Genomic DNA, 23742 nt, shown 5'->3' with positions numbered 1-23742 from the left:
CGTCTGAAATGCTATTGTTTTCCTCCTTCGACTGTGAATTGCTCTTAAATTTGTTCATTTCATCAATAAGTTCATTATTTTTCTTAATATAATAATCTATTTCTTTAATTAACTTATCTCTTTCCTCGATGAATTGTAGAAAATCGATTTCTGCTGATGCGAGAGATCGGAAACATAATGAGTCTGTTTTAATATAATATGATTGTTGAAATGTGTGTAGAATATATTTAATTGAATTGAAGGAAACAACAATAACTTAAATAGTTGATAATAATAGCCATTAACAAATAAAAGTGATAAAATTTATTAAATAAATTTGATTATATGGTACACAATTATTCAAAAACAAATATGTTTTTCATTGTACCACCAGAAACAACTTAAAAAGCTAAATTGTTTTGAGAAACTTGTAAAAGATAGAAATTGATATATATTCATCTATTTACAACGATTATAATATTCAATATTGTTATTTTGTATTAAAAAAATGTAAAATAATTAAATTATAAACAATTTTTAAGATTGATCATTTTTGATCTTATAACAAGCAAAAACTAAAGATCATTTGACTCTTTGCTTGATTGATTGATTGATCTAAAGAACTGGTGTGTGTTGATTTTAAAAGTCTATGATATTTTTTTTTTTGGAATAAATCAAACCAACCACAACCCTCAAAATAACACCAAAATTTTAAAAAAATTTGTCAAAAGTAAAAAAAAGTTAAATTTTTTTAAACTCTTTTTTGTTATTTTTATTTTTTACACTCAAGATAAAAAAGATATTAAACAATCTTTAGGTTTATTTGTTTTAATACTTTCAATATCAACAAAAGAAAAAGAAAGAAAATCAAATAAAATAAAATAAATAGTAAAATAACTTATTTATTTATTTTAATGTAATAATAGTAGTATAAATAACAAATATATTTAAAAAGATAAAATACATAACTATAATAGTTAGTATTTATACAAAAAAGAAAAGAAAGGAAATAAAGTAGATTAGATAATAGATAAAAAAAAACAAAGAGAGAAAATAAAAGAATTTTTTTTTTTTTTTTAGTGTGTTGTTGTAAATTATAAAAAATAATAATAATAATATGGATGCAAGATTAGATGTCAATGCTCTGGGCATTACATCAACTCTTATATCTAGATTGTTTGATAATCTATCGGTTTCGATTGACACTACGCTGCAATCGATCAACGATGCATCGCAACAGCAACAGGCAACCGCTGCAGCTGCCGGTATTTCAAGTAGTCAGTCACTGAGGATGTCACGAGGAAACACTCTGCTTAGACGAGTTACAAACATCAATAACAGTGGCAGTGGAAGTGGCAGTGGCGGTGCCGCGATTGGCACGATCGCTTCCTCTACCAACAAGATGCTCAATGCACTCTCCGATCCAGGCGGCGAAAAAGAGTGGACAAACTTTGCGAGATCGTTCTGGTTCTATCATCCTTCGTTGATGCTCATCTCTGAATCCTCAAAGAATTGCAAGTCATCTGCATTGCGGCTACTTCTCGAGTTGCTGCCTCGGCACATTCAACAACTAGCCCCGCAATCGGGACCAATTACCGGTGGTTCCATCACCTTTGGTATGGGATCGCCACCAGCCACCTCACCCATTCTCGCCGCACTTAATCCAAATGGAAGTGTAGGTCGATCATCATCAAACCCAAATCAACAACAACAACAGCATTTCAATATTAGCAATAACAGTGGTAGTGGGAGTAACAGCAGTAACAATAATAGTAATAGTAATAACTTATTAAATGTTAATAATAGCGGTAATAATATAAATAATAATAATAATAATATCAGTGGTAGCGGCAATAGTAATAATACAAGTCCTACTTCAATTGGATATGGAGTTGTTTCGACGTCGTTAGTGTCGATTCTCTCGTCGTCGTCGAGTTCGCAAACCAAGTTGTTTAGCTTCGAGTCGTTCCTCAGTTCGATCACTTGCAGTATCTATCAGAACGATCTCAAATATCTCGATTTGATAGAGTCGACTGTCGAGATTGTGGTGGCCGACATCATAACACAGATACTCGGTAGTTCACCGGCATCGTCCATAAACGATCAACTAATGAACCGACTTCGTGATTTGGCATTCTACTACTTCAAACCAATCGCACCACGCTCACTCAACGTAACAACATGGATTGCACTCAGACTATCGATTGCAGATCAATGGTCATTAATTTTAGGTCAACTTTCACGTCTATCGTAAGTGTTTAATAATACAAATCAAATACAAATACAATCTAACCTAATAACTCTTTTTTTTTTTCTTAATGAAATAGTTTAACACCAATTTATATGAGTTTAAATAAGGTTATAGGTACTAATCCATCTGAAGAATTAATACCAACATTTAAAGGAATTAGATGGTTATCTCTGAATGTAAGTTAAAGAAAAGAAGATTAAAAGATGTAATATATAATTCTAACTTTTAATTGTTTTGTTTTGTTTTGTTTCGTTTTGTATATAGATGTCAGATAATGAAAGAATGAATGAAGTTGAGAAATTGTTGGGTCAAATGTTATATTGGTTGGAAGGAAACAAAAAGAATAATTTGCGATTGGCACAGTTGGAAGCGTTGGATGGAATGTTGTTGTCGATGTCTGATTTTACAATGTCGACTGGCATTGTCGATAAGATGAAAGCGGTGTATAAGCGTGCCGAAAAGATGCTGAAACACGACGATTTCGAGGAGAAGTCGCTAAAGTTGATGACTACCATTCTGACGCGTGGTCCCAATTCGATATTCGACGACGAGTACGACGCTGTCCTGAAGCGACTCTGGAAGACGCTGTCCGTGCAAAAGAAGCGTGATTTCTCATTGGAGTGTATCTTGCGGTTGTTGCAAGGCAAGTTTGTACCGCCACGAAAAATCATTGGACTGCAGGCGAGTCTGTCGGCCAACTCTGATTCGCCGGGCTCGTCGATTGCCGCGCAGCTTCAGCAGCGTATGGACCGTGTCTACGAGAACAGCGGCAGCTATCTCTACGCTGGACTGGCCAACAATCGCGCCAAGATGATTCCGCGACTCCACGACATCATCGCCACACTCTACGGCAAGAAGCAAAACATACCGCGTGTCCTAGAGTGTATCGACTTGCTCACAGCCATCACCGTTCACATCTCTGTTCACTCACTCAAGCTACTCACCGACACTGTTCTACCGTGTCTGTTCTCCAACCAATCGTTGTTGCTACATGTAATAGCGCTGCGAACTCTCTCGATTATCCTGGATCCCTCCGATGTCTTTTGGAATACAAGTCCGTCGGCCAATATAAATACTCGTGCCATCTCCAACGATATCATCTACGTCAAGAAGGAAGAGATCCAACTGACATTCGAAACATTCCTCACCAAATCATTCAAGTACTGCGAAGAACAATCCGGTGGTGACAACGCACCGACCGCTGCCGATCCACTGCCAATATCCACCCAATTCGAACCGACCATCTCGCTCTACTCGCTCATCTCTGACCAAACATCAGTCCACAAATTCGAATCGGAATCAACCGTAGAAGCAATCAAACGTTGGTACGATGTCTGTACCAAATCCACTGAACAAAGAGAACGTGAATTCTCTGATCAATATAGATCAAATGTAAGTAATAACTAGTTATTACATTGAAATTGAATAATCAATCAACTAATTATCTCGAATATTTTTATAGTCAATTAGTTTAATAAGTAAAGTGTATCAATGGGAAAGTTCAAATTCATTACCAGGACCAGCATTAGAACCTTATCCATTGAAGAAAAAGACACCAAAGAGAAGAACTATCAATCCAGAGTTGTTAGAGTTGTTTAAGGAAACGATTCGTTGTATTACTTTTATGCCAAAGAACTTCTTGGCACATAGTACTTTGCACAAGTTGGTGTTGCACGAAGAGGATGAAATCGCTATGGCTGCATCACATGCCATTCAGGTGATTATGTGTGATCATCCAGAGCTGAGAACATCTCTCGTTCAGGGATACACCTCATTGATTCTCCAATATGTTGGAAAAGACCATGTTGCTTTACAAACACTACTCTCACAGCTGTTGGGTCTGATCGATCTCTGGAATGAACGATCGTTCATTGAGTCACGTCATTCCTCTGTGCCACTGGACTCTTCTTTCTACCCACCAAAGATGTTGGAGACAGAGATTGAAGCGTTGGGTCTTGTGCATATGACATCACCGAATCCACAGACACGTATGATTGCATTGCAATTGGTTCGATCGATCTCTGGTATTCGTAACACTGAGATTACAAACACTCAGATCGCCAGTGTCTTACACAACAGTTGGCGAACTATAATTCAGCGTGCCAGACACCAATTGCTACTCGATAATTCCTGTGGTGTTGACAAGGAGATTAAGCTTGGACCAAACGACGATCTTCCAACGATTGAGGAATTGGCATACAGTACTCACGATCGACTTTGGGCATTTACTCTTTGTGAGATAGGACGTGCTGCTGTCGAGCAAGACTGCGTGCGTACACTCTCGAAAACTCGTGGTATCCTGTTGGGTATTCTCTCGTCTATGCCCGCACCAACCATCGAGCAGACAACCGACGAAGCCAAGCGACATGCCTCCTACACTCAGAGATACCTGTGGATCAATTGTCACTCACTGATGTTCTCGATATCCGGAATCAGCTCGGAATATCCACTGAAGCCGCCAGCCGGAGTCGATCCACTGGTCGACGAAATGATCAATTTCGAACACGCTCTTCAAGCCAAGATTACCAATTATCTACCGAGTTTCTGGGCTGGACTTCTCTCTGACGTTGGATGGATGCGTGAGAAACTCTCGTTTATTTGTGGACTGCTGCATTGGCGTCTGTTGCCGTGTGTCATCGACTCACTCAATCGATGGTGGACAGCCAACAAGATGAATAAAAAGTTGGCAAGAGTGCGTGTCGATCTCTCTAATATCTTTAGACGTATCTCACAGCACAGGAACTTTGGTCGTGCACTTGCCGAGTCGAACGACTTGATTCAGGTGTTTGTGCAGTTCATCCAGCAGATCGAACCGATCTTTGGTGATGCCACTAAACTTCCATCGTTGGCACACTCTAGCTATTTCGCTGACAATGCAGTGGTTGTACATAACTTTTGTAATGCACTGTACACACCGACACCGTGTGCACTCGAGGACCGATTCGCAAGTCACTCGTCTCAAGTATCCGTTCGATTCCATGGACCGTAGGTGAACGTTACAAAACATTCAGAACCATATTGCAGTGGAGTGGACATCCACTGGTTGCTCAATCTAGAATGCAGCTCGAGGGTATGGAACTGAATAAGCGGTTGGCCAAGAAAGACTCGATTGCGCGTGAAGAGGAGCGTGCCAAGATCAACGCTGAACTGACAAAGATCCGTACTTGTTCGCGTCTGGCTGCCGAAGCAATTCTCAGACTTGGAACATTGTTTGAGGAGGGACATCTCCAAGACGATGTTATGTCATGGGTAATCGATTCCGAATTGAAAGGCAATCGTATTCTCCGATGGGTGTTATCCTATCACTTTGACGAAACCTATGGATTCTTCCTCAACAAGTCGTATGCCTCTATCGACAATCCATCGGAATCCGTTCTCTATCTACATTCCATCTATGACCAATACTTGCCTATTCCCGCACCGAATCCACCAACTCTTGGTATTAGCGAGGATATCTATCAATATTACTATGAAAAGGCGTTGGAGGAACGTGCTCAAGAACAACTGGAAAACGAACCGGTAACAGCGATGGATCGTAACTTTGCCAGAAGACTTACAGAGATTGGAGCTTCTCTCTTATATTTATCGTGTCTCAATTTGCTGCATCCTGCATTCCTGGCACGTATTCGTTCGTTTGACTTGATTGCCCGTCTCTCTCCGAATGCATTTGGTTTGCTTCTTGAGGAAGATGTTGCTGTGCGTGCTGCTCTCCTTCCGAAGCGTCAGTCGTTCGCGTCGAGAATCACACCGACCTGCAAGCAGAATGCAATCGAAGTGTCAGAGATTGCATCGGAATCCTGTGCCGCTTGGACAGAACGTTTCTTTGAAGAGGCATTCACACGTTACACTCAGTTGTCTGTTGCCAACCGACGTTGGACAGTGCAACTGCTACTGCCATGGTGTAAGAATGTCTCGCTTTCCAACACCTCTGAGAATGGACGTCTCATGAGAAACACCCCAGGTCGCTTCTTGATGGCTATCTTCAAGATGACCGAGCTACTCCAAGAGAGCATTCCAGACTCAAAGAACTCTGAGATCAGTCAGGAACTGATCGATCTTTGGTTGGCACTGGCACGTCGTGAACCTGGTAACCTGTCGACCATTGTCAACTTTTTGATAAAGAAGGGTGTCGCCACCAAGGAATCAATGAGAATCTGCAAGTTGCTACTTCTCCAGATCTACAGATTGAATCCAAATGCAACACTGGAACCATTGGTATTCCCATTGAGTTATGCAGGTGTTGTTGCCGAACGTCGCTCGGAATCGATCGCAGAGATGACACCTCCACCCAACGGAACCAACGCAAACGCCGACGACAAAAAGACAGCGAAAGCACAATCCTCAAAGATTCGTGAGGTCTGTGTAAAGTTTATCAGTGACTTGATCTCTGACAACTTGAGACCAATCATTCCACATCTTCATATTCTATTCAACTACTCGCTATTGAGAATCGACTCTACAACCGAGGGTGAAACCCTTGTAAAGATGATCAATGTTCTACTGTCGGCCATTAGAAACAGTATGTATGCACAGATGTCACAGGAACCTGAGGAGCAGAGATACCACTTCCGTGCGGTACTTAAATCGATTGACACTATCGTCACCAGCTTGCGACTCCCAACATTCCAAATCAAATTCAATTTCCACGATGGAAAGAAGGAAACCGATATGATTGGATTGATCGATGGTAACTCCTCAGGCAACTCGACCAAGAAGATGAAAAAGAAAGGTGCCAACCCAACTCTTTTGTCGACTTCGGCACACATCCCAGTGCCAAAAGGTGGAAGATCTCCTGGAAGCGGATCACCTCTACTCGATGGCAGTAAAGACGATGTCATTGAGCATCGAAATGAGATGATCAAGTGGTGCAACGGTTACATCTATGTAGAGGAGCTTATCACTGTGCTCTGCAAGTACTGTGAACTCTCGACACCCTCCACAATCGACAAATGGGAGGCGGAATCGCTGTTGTGGATCAAGAACTACAAAGATCCAAGAATCTCAATCAAAGCTTGTCAGACCTATCGTTCAATCATCTATTGTCAACAACAACTGCCAGATAGCTTGAAAGATGCTTCAAAGACTTCAACTCTTAAACGTCAACGTTCTCGTTGGACATCGAGTGTGGAGCATCTCGTTGGTTTGCTGCACGATTGGACCGAGGGATTGGATGCTTTCATCCTTCGTATCATCGCTGCCACATCGGACGGTAGCAGCAACCGCAGTGGATTCGGATCGACTTTCAACAAGCAACTGCAAGCTGCACACGACCAGCCCGACGCCTACAACCGCACACTCTGCGTTGAGCTACTGCTAGCGCTGAAACAGATTGTCCAGTCACAAAACATTGATGAGTTGTCACTCTCCTCGATATTCTGGAGTGCTGCTGCCTATTTGCCTGCGCAACACCGTTACTATGAGCCACTCTACGAGACTGCTCTCGATCTTCTTCACCTCTTGGTAGTCGAACAAAAGATCTTTGAAAGTGCACAGTCTTCTGTTTATCAAGAGATTCTTCGTCGTGCCAAAGAGATTTCAATTCCACGTGGAATCCAATATCATCTCTTCAAGGGTATTCTCACACCTCTAACAGAGGAACTTGCCAGTCCATTGATTATTTCGTATTTCTCTATACCGGATAATCAGTTGGTCGACCCAATTGGTGCACCATCGCGCTATCTCCTTCCGGTGCTTGCTCTCACTCCTTGGTTGCACAACAAGATTCTCACATCAAAGTCATCGATTGTCTACAAGGAACAAAAGGTCATTGCCGATAAGATCTCTCTTGATCTTGCTGAGCTTTTGTTGGATCGTAAACGTTTGCCACAAGCGGGTAACCTCTCTGAGATTTTCAGTAAATACTCTCGTGGTGAATATAATTCTAATCCCGATGAATTCTTGGTGTCTGTAGTCGAATCGATTCGCTCTGTTTGTATTCCAGAGTTTGCCAATCATTGTGCAGATCTCATGGGTAACATGCTTGACAATTCACAGCTACTGAGCAACTCGATCCTAAAGACAGTTAACCTACTGCTAAAGAATGCACCACTCAATGTCATCCCAATGTTTAAGAACATAATAAAGATGGCATGCGAAGTTGGTTCTGCTTCACCGATTGCCGGTGACTTTATTCACTTGGTTACATCCATCATGAAGACCGAGGTGATCACTGCAAGCAATTTGCCACCGATGTTGATTCCATTCGACAAGACACCTTCAGAGATTATCAAACAGCTCGTACCAACAAAGGCACCGGAGAACGGTAACCAGAAACGTGGTCGCGGTCATCGTAGAAATAAATCGGGTATCACCGACCATCCATCACTCAAAGAGAAGGCTGCCAATGAGAAGAAGAACATGCCAGTTGCACCACCGAAATTCTCCAATGTATTCAATCAGCATCCAACCGCAGCAACTGGACTTCCACAACAACAGCAGCAGCAGCAACAACACGCTCAACATCATCAACAAGCTCAACACGCTCAACTACAACAGCAGCAACAAGCACATCACCAAGCAGTTCAAGAAGTAATCGCTGGTAACTCCCCATCGAAAGGCGAACTTCCAGATACATTGTCTGAGGAGTATGACTTTGAGTTTGGTGATGACGATGAATTGAAAGAAGTCGACGATATCATTCACGAATCACTCACCATATCAATGCAAAAATCATTGTGGCGAACCTCTGATGAATACAATGTCTATCTCGACGACATTGAAACTGACTTGACCGACGGCCTCGATGATTTGAAGATTGGCTTGGACGGTGTCGATACCGTTTCACTTCTTAGCAAGTTGAATCCAACTCAATCGCTATTGAATATCAATATTCCAGCTAGTTTAGCTCAGTCTCAAGTCGGAAACCTAGGCAAATCGATACTCAATAACAATACACATGCCTCCATTTCAAAGTCGTCAAGTAGATCCAACGAGAAACTGGTAGAAGAATCAAACAATAATACAGGTAAATCGACTGTCAAACAACAACCACATAACAATAGCAACAACAATAACAACACTGCTACCAGCCACCATCCTCAACCAGATGTCTCAATCGATAGTCTACGTGAATTGTTAATGACAACCGATGACGGACCTTCGGTTATTACTGAATCCTATCAAATCGATCAACTACTCTCAAACTTGAAGGATCTAGATCAATCAATTGATTTCGATAAGTTGGATGTTGATTCTATAGACTTTAATGAATCATTCCTCACTGTTTCTACAGCCAATCCTTCTCAGAAACTAGCTCAATCCGTTCAAGCTCAGCCATCTGCTCAGCTCGATGGTATAAGAAGTATCTTGGCCGATCCAAAACGAAGACGTGCATTCCTTGACTATCTAAAGAAACGACACTTCCAGCGTGCCGTAAACGATGTTTGCTTTGTTGAAGTCGTTCAAGACTTTAAGACCGATGTATCAAGTGATGGCACTGGTGAGTTGGGTGGTGATGGACTTGCCTATCTGATGCGTCATATCGTTGAAGGTTTCGTTTTAGAAAATGCACGTCATTCCATTTCAATCACTGAAACAGTAAGACAAGATGTAATCGACTCCTATCAAGTATTCGTCACAAACAACAACATGGACCCAACCATATTCGATGTAGCATTTGAAATGGTCATTGATGGATTAAAACCAATTTTAGATGAATTCCTGAAATCTCAATGATATTGTAAATAAAATAAAATATTAAAAAAAAATAAAATGATCATATATAAGTTAATTTGTTTGATTCCATCGAAAAACTTCTTAATTATAAAATTTGACAAAAAATAATTATGATTTTTATTTAATTTTTAATTTAATTTTTTAGGAACAGTCAAAAGATATTGAGGATTGAATTGATTTTAATTGATAGATTTGTTTCTTATTTATTTTTAAAAAGTTCATCAGTTTCTTTCATTGTTGTTCTTTATTTTTTGTGAAATGTTGTTTTATTTTCTCAAAAAGAATTAATACTACAAGAACTGGAAAACTTAAACATTTAAAGATATCCATGAATTTACTTAATTTTAATTATTTTTTAGTTATTTTATAGTTTGGTGAAATTTTTTTAGTAGTTTTTCTATTATTAATTTTTATAAGTATAATATTAAATTTTCTTCTTTAATAATATATAATAAATATTGTTTTATCTATAAGATGATAAACACAAATAAAACCCCAATACATTAAAAATTAAAAAGTCAGAATATTAAAAACCAAGATAAATATGTAATTTAAAAAAATATCAAAAAGATCTCCAATATCTAATGTATTGATATCAAATTCCTTGTATTTTTGAAAATTCCTTCTTTTCAAAATTAAAGAACAAAACATAAAAAGGAGTGATATTTTCTGTTTCGTGCAAAGATTCTTAGTTAAACAGAAAAGTGATTCGAAAAATCAGCAAAAAAAGTTAATTTTGATTATCAAACATATTAGAAACAAATTTGTTAATAAACACAAAAAAATTTTTTGTTGGTCAAACTACAAAATGAACTTTAGGATCACTTTTATTCTATTATTATCTATTAAAATCTCTCTAGTGAGAAGTATCGATGTTAGTTTTTATGTGTATCCAACATCAACTAATACATCCGTTGTATGTGGTTCTGAAAATAGTGTAACTTCTGCTTGTCCAACCATTCAAGCAGCAATAACTTCTTTCATTACACAATACAATGATACTCAGATGGTACAGCAATACAACATTCTTTTGGCAGGTGGAACCTATACCTCAGATGGCAACAATAAATTGTGGATTGGAACTTCACAACTCACAATTGCACCGATCGATACAACTCAAACCGTAGTAATAGATCTAGGTCAAAAGTACTTTATGAATGCTTTGGAATCTCCGTCTGCCACTAGAAACACAACTCTTTCGTTAACATTATCAAATCTCAAGTTTATCAATGGCTATGGTCCAGGAAGTTTGATCTATTCAGTCTCGAATATAGCTGATAGCAATATCACCCTCAATCAGTGTCAACTCGATAGCTTTTCATCACCGCTGACTGGTGGTGTTTTCAAATCTATCGCACAGTCACTCAGACCAAGAAATAGATTCATTATTTCTCAAAGTAACTTTACCAATATATCTGGAGTCAAAGCCATTTTGATAACTGCTGACTCTGATGTGGAGATTACCATTGATCGATCGCAAATCACCAACTCACAAGCCAGTGGAGGTGGTATGATAGAAACATTCTATGGTGCTCTAGACATTTCGAATAGTTTGTTTTTCAATAACAGCGTTGGAAATCACATCTTTAGTGTAAACACATTGGATCAAGATGGCAGCGTTACCAACTGCAGATTCTTGAACAACAGTCTTTCACTGAATGACAACTCTGGATTGTTCACATTGATTGACTCTACCGTTACTTTTGACAGCTGTGAATTCACAAACAACACTGGTGGTTCGATACTTAATATTATTCGTGAAATTAAAGACTACAAGACACAAACCTATATCAATAACAACAAATTCATAAGAAACACCGGTGCTCTAAACGGCGGAGTAATAAACCTCGGTGAACTCACCACTCTTTATGTAAATGGAACAGTTTTTCAAGAGAATTCCGCAACAGAGAAAGGTGGTGCTATTTTCGCAGAGGAAGCATTGTTGGTATCGATTAAAAGCTCGTCATTCATCGACAACCAGGCAACAACAGATGGTAGATCTATCTATACCGACGATACAGTTGTAATGAACATATCAAAAACAGAATTCAAAGGTTTGGGAAATGAAATCTATTGTGATGGTGGTGGATTTTCATCTCTAGTGCTCAATAATATCACCTATGTCAATAATTTGGTTGATTGTGCTGGAGAAGGATGCACTATTCAAGGTGATTACAACAATAATAATTGCTCAAAGAAATCTGGTAACAAGAGAATTGGAGAAATCATAGGAATAGTCATTGGTGTAGTTTTTGGTTTAATTATCATTGGTGTAGTGGTTTACTTGATTTATAAAAGAAATCAGAGTAGAAAGCAATATTTACCAATGAGCTGAGAAAGATTTCGAAATCTTCAAGCAATAATTAATAAACTTATATATATTTATGAATCTTAACACCATCTTTTTAGAATTAAACTGTAAACTAAAAAAATTTAAAATTTTTATAATTTTAAGACAAAGATACAATGACAGAATCTTAAGAATATATTCTTTTATTTGTTTGTTAACTGTGTTGCGTATTTCAATATTCGGTGTTTTTATGATGTATTTATGTACAAAATGATTGTTATAATTCACCAAAATGGGTGGTATTGGTGATTGATCTAGTTGGAGGAAATTGAATTCGATACCAAACTAGATTTGAAGTTGTGTGTTAAAATTATAAAGTTTGGGATTGTTTTCATTTCTCTTTGAAATTCTTTGGCATTGAGAAATGAGAGAACAAAGGACTTCCATAAACTTTACGGTCAAGTGTTTTAGGTAGGATACGACGACGAGCATTGGTAAACCAGTTATTGATTTGACTGAATGAAAGTGAAGTGGCATTGGCAAGCATAGCCTTCTCGTCCTCAGTTGGATAGGGATGCATGTTGTGCTCGAACAGCCAACTCTTTAGAATTGAAGTGGATTCTCCTGGCAACTTTCCTCTCTTTCTCTTTTTGGTACCATTACCCTCTTCGCTCTCACTGGAGCTGGAATGTAAATTATTATTATTAAAATCATTATTATTATTATTATTATTGTTGTTGTTGTTGTTGTTGTGAACTGCTGTGGTTGTTGTGGTTGTTGTGCTATTGGTATTTAAACTATTAATTGAATGATTGCTATTATAAACTAATGTATTGTTATTTTTGTTGGTATTTGAACTATTATTATTGTTATTATTATTATTATTATTATTATTACGATCACTCTCATTGATAAAATTGAATTTCATGGCGTTGTTGTTGTTGTTGTTGTTGGAGGGCGGCTTGGTATGTTCACGCTTTTGCTTCTTTTGACTGTTGATTCTCTCTTTTTCTCTTTCCATGGAGAGATGTGGAGGTGTGTTGCTTGGTGTCGCTTGGTTACTAGAGCTTACCAACTGGGGATGGTCGTTCAACTTGAGAAGTGCCTCAGTTGCCCAATCTTCCTTTGGGGGATCAGTAGGAGTGGCTTTGACTACTAGCTTATTGTTCTTTTGATACTTTGGGTGTGGTGTTTTATTATTATCTTCCAGATCACTACTGGTATTATAGTCGGATGACTCCATATCATCGAATCTATTAAACTGTTGTTGGTCATTATTATTTGAAATGATAGAACTGATTCTACCTTTTGATTCACTATTACTATTATTATTATTATTATTATGAATATGATTCTTGTGATTGTTATGACTATTGTGATGTAGTTGTTGATCTGATGATGAAGCTCTTGGACATAACTTTTCACTTAATTCACCAATCAGAAAATCTTTTTCTTGGACTAATTGTTGAATACTACTACATGCTACGTTAATACTGTTTTTAAGGTTGGAAACTAAAGTTGTAAATATTTTATAATCTATTTTTAAAAAAATTAATACAATGAATGGTGATGGTTTTTTTAATTATAATTATTTATAAATATTTACCAATAATATTTCTGGAAGGTGTTTCCTTATTTACTTTCATTTCAATTTCCATTAGGATATTGAAAATTGGCTCAAAACTATTTGATACATCACAAGGATTGTTATGAATCAATGGAGACGGCAGAGGTGACTGCGATGGGGATGGTGTTGAGACTGGAGATGTCGAAAATTGATTAAAATATGAAGGATTATAGCCACCGAAAGGTATATTGTGTTGTTGATGGCTGTTGTTTGTAGAGAGTGTTGATTGGTGTTGGTGGTGATTGGATATTTCGTGTGATTTTATGTGAGCATTGTTGTTGTGATGATGTGAAAAATGTGGATTGGTGTTTAATATATTATTTTGTGCCGGAAATTGTTGGAATGGTGGTAAAACAGTAGAGCTATCGTAGGATGGTGGAGATGCAAATCGAGTACGGACATTATCGTAGAACTGGGAATTCTCCATCTCGCGAGTTGGTGAGACACTACTTTGATTTACATTATTATTATCGAGCAGCGATGAAATTGGTGACAATGACTTTGATTGAGAGTTATTATTTCTGGTTGACATTTTTAAGATTTTTGTTGATCAAGAGGAGGAAATAAATTAATTTAATGTTGTTATGTTTTGTTTGTTAAAATAAATAATATTTTGATAGTGAAAAATAAAACTTTTAAGAAGAGGATGGTGTAAAATGTTAAAAGAAAAAAAATATATAAGGTCGATTTGGCAAAGATGATTAAGAGAACCTCAGGTTGTAACTTGTTTCTTGGGCTATTGGATGAGATGGGACGAAAGAAAAAAAAAAAAAAAAAAAAAGAAAAAATTAGAAAATGTAAATTAAAAAAAAGAGATTTAAGAGATTAAAATAAAAAAGTTATTAGAATAACTGGAGGGAGTACCGGATTTATATTGATCAGTATAATATACCAGAAAAATAAATTTTGTAGTTTAGTAGATTAATGGAAAAAAATATATATTTAATGTCAAAGATTGGGATTGAATGATTATTTAAATATGTGAATGCAAAATTGGATTATTAAATTTTTTTTGTAAATGGATTGAGGTAAAATGATGATCGACAATAGTATTAGATGGATGTTGTTATTGCTTTTGTTGGTTGTGATGTTGTTGTTGTTGTTGTTATTTCCGTTGCCTTTGAGGTGATGGAGTGATGTTTGATATGAAAGCAGTATTATATTTATACTTTTTTCAAACTACATCATCAATCAGAAAAATAATTAAAATTTTAATTAAAATATATATTTCTGAATATTATAATAATTGTTGCCAATGAATTGATAAGGTGATATATAAATTTAATGTGAACAAACACTGTAGTATAGGTATTGAAATGAATATAATAGATATATGGAGGCAAAAGTTTGATGTATATCGACTTTTTAATGTATTCAATCAATGTAATAGAAATTAGACTATTATGAAGTGTGAATGAAAGATGTGGTTCTGGTGTTTTGATGTTATAAATCAAACATATAATATATTTAGTTTGTGTTTTAAAACTCATCACACTAATATTTGAAATGGAGGTTGTCATTGGATTGGAGGATTGAGAAGGTGGGGTGAATGATAGAATTCTGAATCTGATGTTGAAAGCAATGACAAAACAAAAAAATTATTTATAAAGTGTTGTTGATTGAACATATGAGTTGTTCAATCAACTTGAGTGTTGAGAGGGATGAGGAGGAAGTGAATACTTTTACTTATGTGACATTTACTTTCTTTCTTTATTTCAATAAGTTTAAAGTAATAACACTTGTGTATGTATATAAAAGTGTGTGAGTACAGTTCACCACCACACTACTGTCATACCCATCTAATACCAAACCAACTTTATACATATATATAATTTTATTCAGTCCAGTCACTCTCTAACCTCAATCATTCATTTTTCTTTTTCATTTTCGTTCAGTATGTTTGTCAACAACAACAACACATGTGTTTATAGTTATCAAAATCAATATGGAGTGAAATATTTAACAATATTAGAAACTATGATGGTTTGAGTTGTGGTGAGTATTAAATTGAATGGTGGCAATGTTAGATTTAATATAAAACACAAAATTTACACTGTGAGCTTTGAATGAATTTTAAATTTGGATTATAAGTAAATGCATGCACTTTTATAACAACTGCTCTTTAAAATCAATTGAAACAAAAAAAAAATGAAGTGTAATGAAATGAAATGAAATGAAATCAAACACACTCTCTGAATAATGGCGATGTAATGTTGATTTCTATACATTTTTTTTAATCTATCCATTCTTATACTTTGTTGTTGGAAGCAGTGTGCTGATGGGGGTGATCACTATTTTGACATCAACACATACCCCCACAATATAAACGTATGAGATCAACAGCAAACACGAACACTAGATTATAATATATTTCAAAAATGAATATAATAATCATAGACATACGTAAGCCTTACTGCTGTCACTCTTTGTTGAGCTTTCTAACTAAATACTCAAAACAAAAAAAAAAAAAACGCATCGAAAACAAAAGAACAGATATATACTTTTATACTTTGTTTACTTAGATTTATCAATATTAAATATTGTTGTTATTGCTATTTATTAATAACATGTTGGTATGTTTGTTATTACTTTTTACAAAATTAAAAAAATGAGTTATTTAGGATACTTGTGAATTTTGAGTTGTGGGTGGTGTGTTTCTGATTAGATTATCGAAATGTTATAGTAGTGTTGTTTTGATTGTTTTTGGTGTGGTGTTGTTTAAAATTGGAGTATTACTATGAAATAAATATGACAATAGGTATATAATTATTTTATTTTTGGTTTAACACATTTAATGTATGTTAAATGTTAAGAGTACCATTTATGGAATGTTAAAAATTATTTTAAATTGCTCTATCATCAGTCTTTTCAATATCCAAGCGTTGATATGGTTTGACTAAAGATATTACTTTTTGATCAATCAAATTAGTGAAACTTGATTGTCGATTTCATTCATCTATAATAACAACATATAGCTCTTATTAAACAAGATCTGCTGCTCTGAACAAGGTAACAAATAAGTAAGCTTGTTCTTGATGATGATGGTACGACTAATTTGGATGTGCATCTTCCAGTATTGGGCACATTGATTTTAAATTTAATTTATATACAACATATATCAAAAATAAAGAGTATTGGGATGATTAACATTTTAAAAAAAATAAAAATAAAAAAGGAAATGTAAAAAGAAGTCATTAAAAAAGATGAAATTAAAAAAATAATGATGGGTAGAGATATCAAAATGAGTATGAATATGAAATAAATTACAAGTTCTCTGAATGCCACAATATAATATTATTGCTATTGTTTTTATGATGATTGTTTATACTGTTGCTTCTTACCTTTAATATGTTTGATGAATCTGCTCTTAAAAAAAGTCAAGTAAAGTTAATTTATCCAAAAAGTGGAAAAAAGGTGATTAAATCATTATTTTGTTGGAGTATAATGATAGAATTTCTAGTGACTGTCAAAATTTATCTTTATTTTATCTACTTTCAAAAAACTGTAAAACCTTCTTTTTTTTTTTTTGATATGTATTTGTATATAAATGAATTAATTAGTTGATTTGATCTATTTTTTAGAATATTGTTGTTGATGTTACGACAAACTGTATTATTATTTGACCAGTGTTTATTTTAAGTATAGATATTTGAAAAAAAAAAAAAACAAAAAAAAAGTGAATGAATTTTAATTTCTATTAGGAAAATGTATTGATTGATTGACAGGTGAATGGTGAGTGAAAGAGGGTTGCTGTTGGGTGCTGACGATGGTGGTCTAAAATTGTTAATAATAGTTATTACGATTTATGTTTGATTGATAGGTAAAGTGTCAAAGCTGTAGGGTTAGAAGTGCTGGTTGTTTGAAAGAGAGACGACAGATGTCTTGTGTCAGTTTTGTGGAAAAAAAAAACAATATCTATAAAACAGAACAGTGAATAGGGGAAAAGAGACAAAACAAAGAAACAAAAGGTTGTGTGTTTGTTTTTATGTTTTAGGTGTAAATATTTTGAGACTTGTCAAAAAACAACAGAATAAAAATTGACACTTTGTGATTGATATGTTTGTAAGAATTTTTGCTTTTGTCTGCACCTTTTTAGCACTACTTTATTGATAATAATGCCACCAAATGCCACACTTGATTGATGGAGTCTCTCCAATAACCACCACACAACACACCATTTTCTGATTCTCATCCAAATAAACAATCAAAACACATATCATTAACATGTTGCTTGTGGGGCTAAAAAAAACTGATCCATAGATAGCAATATCCAATGCATTGAAACAACAAGAGTTGAAGGTTGTCAAAGACAGAGATAGTGTGTGGATGATTCACAATAATCAATCATTTCAAGACTTTCAGACTCTGTTGGTCAGATTGATTTTTTGTTTTGCATGACATATCAAACAATAAATAAACTTGAATGGAAAAAAAAATAAAAAAACAAGAGGTCTGAAAGTCAGCGAAAATCAAATTACAAAAAACCTTAAAAAAAGGTGACCACACATTATTTTTACAATCTATCAAAAAATTACCCCACCAGCAAACGTCGATTGAAAATAAATGATGACAATTGTAAATAAAAACAAAAAAATTTAAAAAAAAAAAACCATTAATTTTGTTTTAGAAAATTAAATATTTGGTTTCGTTTCGATTTCAGGGCTACATCCCTTTCCTTTAATTTCTCAAAGTGTTTCGTATTTATGTCGATCTAGGGGTACATACAACTCAACTTTTCGTAAGGTTTCATTAATTTTTTTTTGATTTTTTTTTTTGAACGCGCAATTAATGTGTTCTATCGAAAATAATATCTTGGAGCCAGGAGTTGGCAGGGCTTAAAAAAAAACAAGCTTGCCCCAACCTTTTGATTTTTCTTTTGACAATTTTATTCAAAAAAAAAATAAGTGTCGCTCTGGGTGATCAGTTTTGATGATTTTTGATGTGACTTTTCCGAAAAAGATGATTTATGCTGGAATATAGTTGACAATCCCATTCCCCAATAGTTTTTTTTAACTTTTTTTTACACCAGTGGTTTCTAAAAAAAAAATATCTAGAGTCTATACGATACTTGTATTATGATTAATGCGATACCACCCCTCAAAGTATCTTTAATCTATTTGCCAACCATTTCGTCATCATGTGAACTTAAATGGTGTTAGGAGTCAAAGATTTATCAAGAGATATAATTAGTTATTTTTTTACCACTCCTCCAGATGAAAGAAAGTCTATCGAGCAATAGATATTTGTTAAAGGTCTGGTCATTAAAATTCAGGCTGAAATGTTCATAGAAAAATTTTTAAATGGAAAAACTGCAAATACCACTGAAAGATATTCTTTATAAAGAATCGGTACCTATTTACCATCGATTTGTCAAAACTAATGACTATAAAAAACAAAAATACATTATACAAAATAATTTTTACTGTTTTTTTGATAGTTTAATAGTTTATGAAAGTTTTTATTGAATTTATTCTAAAAATTAATTACACATTACTATTAAAATAAAATTTATATCCACAAATCTCTCTTCTTTTCTCCACCAGTATGTTTATCTCCATCCTTCTTAATCTTGTAAGCACTTTCTGGAGGTACTAAAAATTGGTCAGTGTCGATATCTGGATGGTGATATCTCTTCTTTGGTTCAGCATGAGAGTCAGCTCCTAAATTTTTTTTGTAAATTTAACAGATTATGTAAAACAACACAGAGTATTAATATTATATAGATAATTCAAAATCAACTTTTACATACCCTTTTCCTTTGCTTTTCCTTTATATCCTGTTAAGTTTTGTGTTTGAGTATACATGTTTAGATGTTGTTGGTTTGAGAGGAAATGAAAGAGAGATAGACGATTATATAAACAGATTGTTTGAAATCCTTGGAATATTTTAATTTAATTTAAATAAATAAAATAATTATTCTGGACATGTGTGGTGATAATGTCTAGTATAGGACCTTAATTTAATAATAATATTATTTTCATTTAATATTGTGAGAAAAAAACCACTAAAACATTGTCAAAATTGAATTTTATACTAAAAAGGTAAAAAGATTTTAATAAATGCACAAATTGGGGTTGCAATTGAAAATATGTGTGAAATTTAAATAAAATCAGAAAATGACGAATAAATAATAATTATTTTTAAAAGATTTTAAAAAAGTAAATGAATAAATAGGACCTTCAACTTAATAGGTGATTTGTTATATAAAAGGAAAAAAAAAAGAATAATAATTTTTATTTATAAGTTTTGTTTTTTTTAATCTTTAGATATAAGATTGTTATTGTTTGTTGTTTATAACTATTTTTAATATTGTTGTAGTTGATTATTAGTATACTGATCAGTTTGTTGGTTTATACCAAATTCTTTGATTGTCATTCCTATTTGAACATAATTATCGTCTTACTCGCGATGCTATTGATTTGGTTTGGTTGTTCTTGTTGATTTTGTTGTTTGTATTTATATCTGTTTTGAATTACCAAAGACTGAATAATCCTTACCTATATATTGTAATTTGAGAAAAAAAAAGAAAAGAGAGTTGGGCAGTAGTAATTGGAAAGAAAAAAAAAAAAAAAGAAAAAAAGAAAAAAAAAGTAAAAAAGCGAAGAGAATGTATATAGATACTCTATAGTTGTGTTGCGTGTATAGTTGCTGTGTGTAATATAAATATATATATATATATAATTATAGTAGAAGACCGAATTTAACCAACATTTAGCCACGAATCAAATCAATCTTTTTGATTGCTGGTTTCTTATCGGTGTTGCTGTTGTTGTTGTTGTTTGAGGATGATGAACTAATGAAATCTAATTCATCAACTTCATTGATTATATTGTTATTATTGTTGTTATTATTATTATTGTTGGTAGTACTACTTAAAACTGGAACTAGATTGTTATTTACATTGTCAGTATCTGGTGTTGGAGATAAAGTAGTTGTAGATTCCGTATTTGTATTGTTGGTGGTGTCAGTTGGAGATTCGTTTGTTTGGTGGTTGGAAGTAATTGCGGTAGTTGTTGTTGTATCCATGCCTGTTGTTGATGGTACTGGAGTTATAATTGTAGTTGAAGTGGAAGTTGTTGATGATGTAGCTGCCACGGGTGAACCATTGTTATTTGTAATGTTGACTACTGGTTGTTGATGCTGTTGGCTTGGAGATAATGCTTTTGGTGAGGAAATTGGTGTAGCTGTTTTTGGTGTTGTGGATGATGTCGCGACAACGATTGGCGGCGAGGAAATTGAATCTGAAGATTTATTTATTGCGCTTGTTTTGGAGTCGGCGTTTAGAAGTGGAGTGGTTGTAGTTGAGGAGCCAGTTGGTGAGTTGATATGTTGTTGTTGGTCGGTTCTGTTCTTTTTCTTGGCTACGTCAGCAGAGTTGGCAGATCCTCTCTTCTTTGCCTTGGGTTTCTCTTCGGGTGGTGCTTCCGCCTTGACAAAAGCAGGCAGTTGTCTACGCTTGATGTAGTGCACCTTCATTTCCATGGTCGGACCTTTGCCTGCCCAGTCCTTGATGAGATGAGTAAAGTCAATGACAGCCTTGGTGATATCGACCGACTTGTCGGCACCAGGAGCATTCGAAAAGTTGAATCCCAATCCCATGAAGAAACTAGTACAAACATTGGAGTTGTTCGCATCGGTCACAGCTTCGCCATTGGCTGCGGTTGTAGTAGCTGCTGGAGTAGGTTTGTTCTCAAAACTCTTTGGGAATGGAATAGCAAATTTCATCTTTGGTGTTTGTTCCAAGAATGAAATCAACTTTCTCAATTTAGATTCAATCCAACCTTCCCTATAATTTTGAATTGAAATAAACAAAAATTAATATAATTAAAAGAAAAGAAATATAAATATAGATATGGTGGTAGCCTACCATTTTCTATGTTCTTCTTCGTTTTGAGCTGAGCAGTCAATTTGTAAATAGAATTGGTATCTAGAGAAAAAATCTGATTTCTCCAAAAGTTTGTTCCAATTTGCTTCACCAGACTCTAACTTTTGAGCGATTTGATTTCCTCTTGCAAATTCATCCTTTAATAAACTGAGAGTAGACTTTGATACATTGTATGTTGAATTCATCGATGGATATGCTGGTGTAAGAATTGGCATTAAATGACTTTTATCTCTCTATATAATATAAAATATAAGTAAATTATTGTTACAAATATAATTAATAATTTAAATTAGACTTTACCTTTTGATTCCAAACTTTGGCAGCAAAGATACCACCATCTTGAATAGGACACAACAATACAGGTGTTGGACCTGGTACACCCCATCTCCAAGTTTCATAGATCTTAAAGAAACGATTGATAATTGTGCTGGGTGCTGCATTTGGATAGAGTTGGCATATTCTAGCGGTGAGTAACGCCCATGATACACCTCCTAAGAATCCAAGTACATTTGAATATATTCCTCTTCCTGTTTTATTATTAAATATTAATTAATGTATTAGTTTAGAGTTGTTAATTATGTTTGTTAACTATATATTTATAATCTTTTAATAAAGATGATCAACTTACTTTGTGCCCATAGCTTTATAAAACGCAATGCCATTCTAAAAGTCGCTCTACTCGGTACTAAAGTTAAAATTTTATCAGTGACACGACAACCATTCAAACTGGTGATGGATTGATCATCGAGATTCTTTAGATATGCATCATCAATTAAATCATTCATGTCTTCGGAAATCGAAGACAATGACAATCTTGCAAAGATAAGATCAATTGCAATGCCTGAGAATATCATTGTAATAACTGGCACATATGCATCTTTAACCATCTGATAAATCATTAACGATGATTATTTGATTAATATAATGTGTTTGTTTGTTTGTTTGTAGTTTGTTTTTTTGTTTTTGTTTTATTTCAAATGATAGTAAGTAAAGAGAAAGAAAGAAAAGATAGAAGAAAAGAAAGAAGAGAAAAAAAAAAAGAGAAAAAAAAAAAAGAAAAGAATGAAGAAAATAGAAAGAAGTAGAGTTATGTAAATATAAAAAGTTCATTATATTTATTAAATCAAAATTCAATATATTGTTGTCGTCATCGTCATCCTCATCTCCACTTGTATTATTGCAATAGATTGTACTTACGTTAAGTTCTGTGATATCTGGATGTACTTTGAGAGCTTCACCTAGGAAATCGAAAAAGTCAGATCTCATAATATGCTTGGGTGCTACACAGAGTGTATCGATATCACTGCTGGGTCCAGAAACACCAAGTCTATACGAACCAAATGTAAAGATCTTTGCTACAACTTCTAGTGACATTTGTTCTGTAAATCCCTATTAATAATAATAATAATAATAATAATAATAGTAATAATAATAATGGTTAATAATAGAGCGCTTCTTTTGTTTTTCACCTTTTTAACATACTCTTTTTAAACTGACATCTATGACCCATTTTCGAACGATTAGATTAAGTTTACCTAAGATCTCTTCTTTTTTGCCACTCTCTTCTGGAGTTTCGAACAGATTGAAACTCTTGAGTGTATCCTCGAGCTCTGTACTTAACTTTAGATCTGCTGGTGTCGGATTAGAGAATGAGATTGGTACAGTTACACCATAGGTAATTTGCTATTGACAATGAAAGAAAGGAAAGTGAATCAAGTTAGATACAATTCAGGAGTGTAAAAGTAAGTCGGTACAAATATAATATTACTTACATTTGTTGGTGATGTTGTAGAAGCAGAAGAAGTAGTTGTTGTGCTTGCTGCTGTGGTAGTAGTTGCCATTGTTTTGTATTGTTTGAATGTATTTCGAAATGACAAACAAAGAGAATATATAGATAATAAAAAAAGTGAATTTAAGCAGTGCACATTCGAATGTGCACTCTATGTAAAATTGGTGTTTAGAGGAAAAAGAAATGACAGATCTTTGAATGATGGTGATGTTATGTTTTTGTAACGAAAATTAAAATAAAAAAAACA

At 34.6% G+C, this 23742-nt stretch overlaps 5 protein-coding genes across 5 annotated transcripts; 2 read left to right on the top strand and 3 right to left on the bottom strand.

Moving 5' to 3' along the window:
- Nucleotides 1-1096: 1096 nt before the first annotated feature.
- Nucleotides 1097-9904, top strand: PPL_11706 (uncharacterized protein; the record flags this gene model as incomplete). The annotated part of the gene is made up of 6 exons (XM_020582455.1): nucleotides 1097-2229; nucleotides 2307-2406; nucleotides 2495-2673; nucleotides 3286-3622; nucleotides 3693-5114; nucleotides 5294-9904. The coding sequence occupies 6 exons, from the start codon at nucleotides 1097-1099 to the stop codon at nucleotides 9902-9904; spliced, it is 7782 nt and encodes a 2593-aa protein (XP_020427155.1).
- Nucleotides 9905-10712: 808 nt separating this feature from the next.
- On the top strand, nucleotides 10713-12239 carry PPL_11705 (uncharacterized protein; the record flags this gene model as incomplete). The annotated part of the gene is made up of 1 exon (XM_020582454.1): nucleotides 10713-12239. One exon carries the CDS (start codon nucleotides 10713-10715, stop codon nucleotides 12237-12239), a length of 1527 nt encoding a protein of 508 aa, XP_020427154.1.
- A 346-nt stretch (nucleotides 12240-12585) lies between these two features.
- Nucleotides 12586-14353, bottom strand: hbx9 (homeobox domain-containing protein; the record flags this gene model as incomplete). The annotated part of the gene is made up of 2 exons (XM_020582453.1): nucleotides 12586-13730; nucleotides 13801-14353. 2 exons carry the CDS (start codon nucleotides 14351-14353, stop codon nucleotides 12586-12588), a joined length of 1698 nt encoding a protein of 565 aa, XP_020427153.1.
- A 4976-nt stretch (nucleotides 14354-19329) lies between these two features.
- On the bottom strand, nucleotides 19330-19625 carry PPL_11703 (uncharacterized protein; the record flags this gene model as incomplete). The annotated part of the gene is made up of 2 exons (XM_020582452.1): nucleotides 19330-19481; nucleotides 19571-19625. The coding sequence occupies 2 exons, from the start codon at nucleotides 19623-19625 to the stop codon at nucleotides 19330-19332; spliced, it is 207 nt and encodes a 68-aa protein (XP_020427152.1).
- Nucleotides 19626-20532: 907 nt separating this feature from the next.
- Nucleotides 20533-23547, bottom strand: papA (polyA polymerase; the record flags this gene model as incomplete). The annotated part of the gene is made up of 7 exons (XM_020582451.1): nucleotides 20533-21607; nucleotides 21689-21939; nucleotides 22007-22233; nucleotides 22335-22593; nucleotides 22904-23095; nucleotides 23189-23389; nucleotides 23479-23547. 7 exons carry the CDS (start codon nucleotides 23545-23547, stop codon nucleotides 20533-20535), a joined length of 2274 nt encoding a protein of 757 aa, XP_020427151.1.
- Nucleotides 23548-23742: the final 195 nt, after the last annotated feature.

The sequence above is a fragment of the Heterostelium album genome (genome assembly GCF_000004825.1).
Source record: "Heterostelium album PN500 unplaced genomic scaffold PPL_contig25, whole genome shotgun sequence".
Classification (NCBI taxonomy): domain Eukaryota; phylum Evosea; class Eumycetozoa; order Acytosteliales; family Acytosteliaceae; genus Heterostelium; species Heterostelium album.
This window is presented reverse-complemented; position numbering and strand designations above follow the sequence as displayed.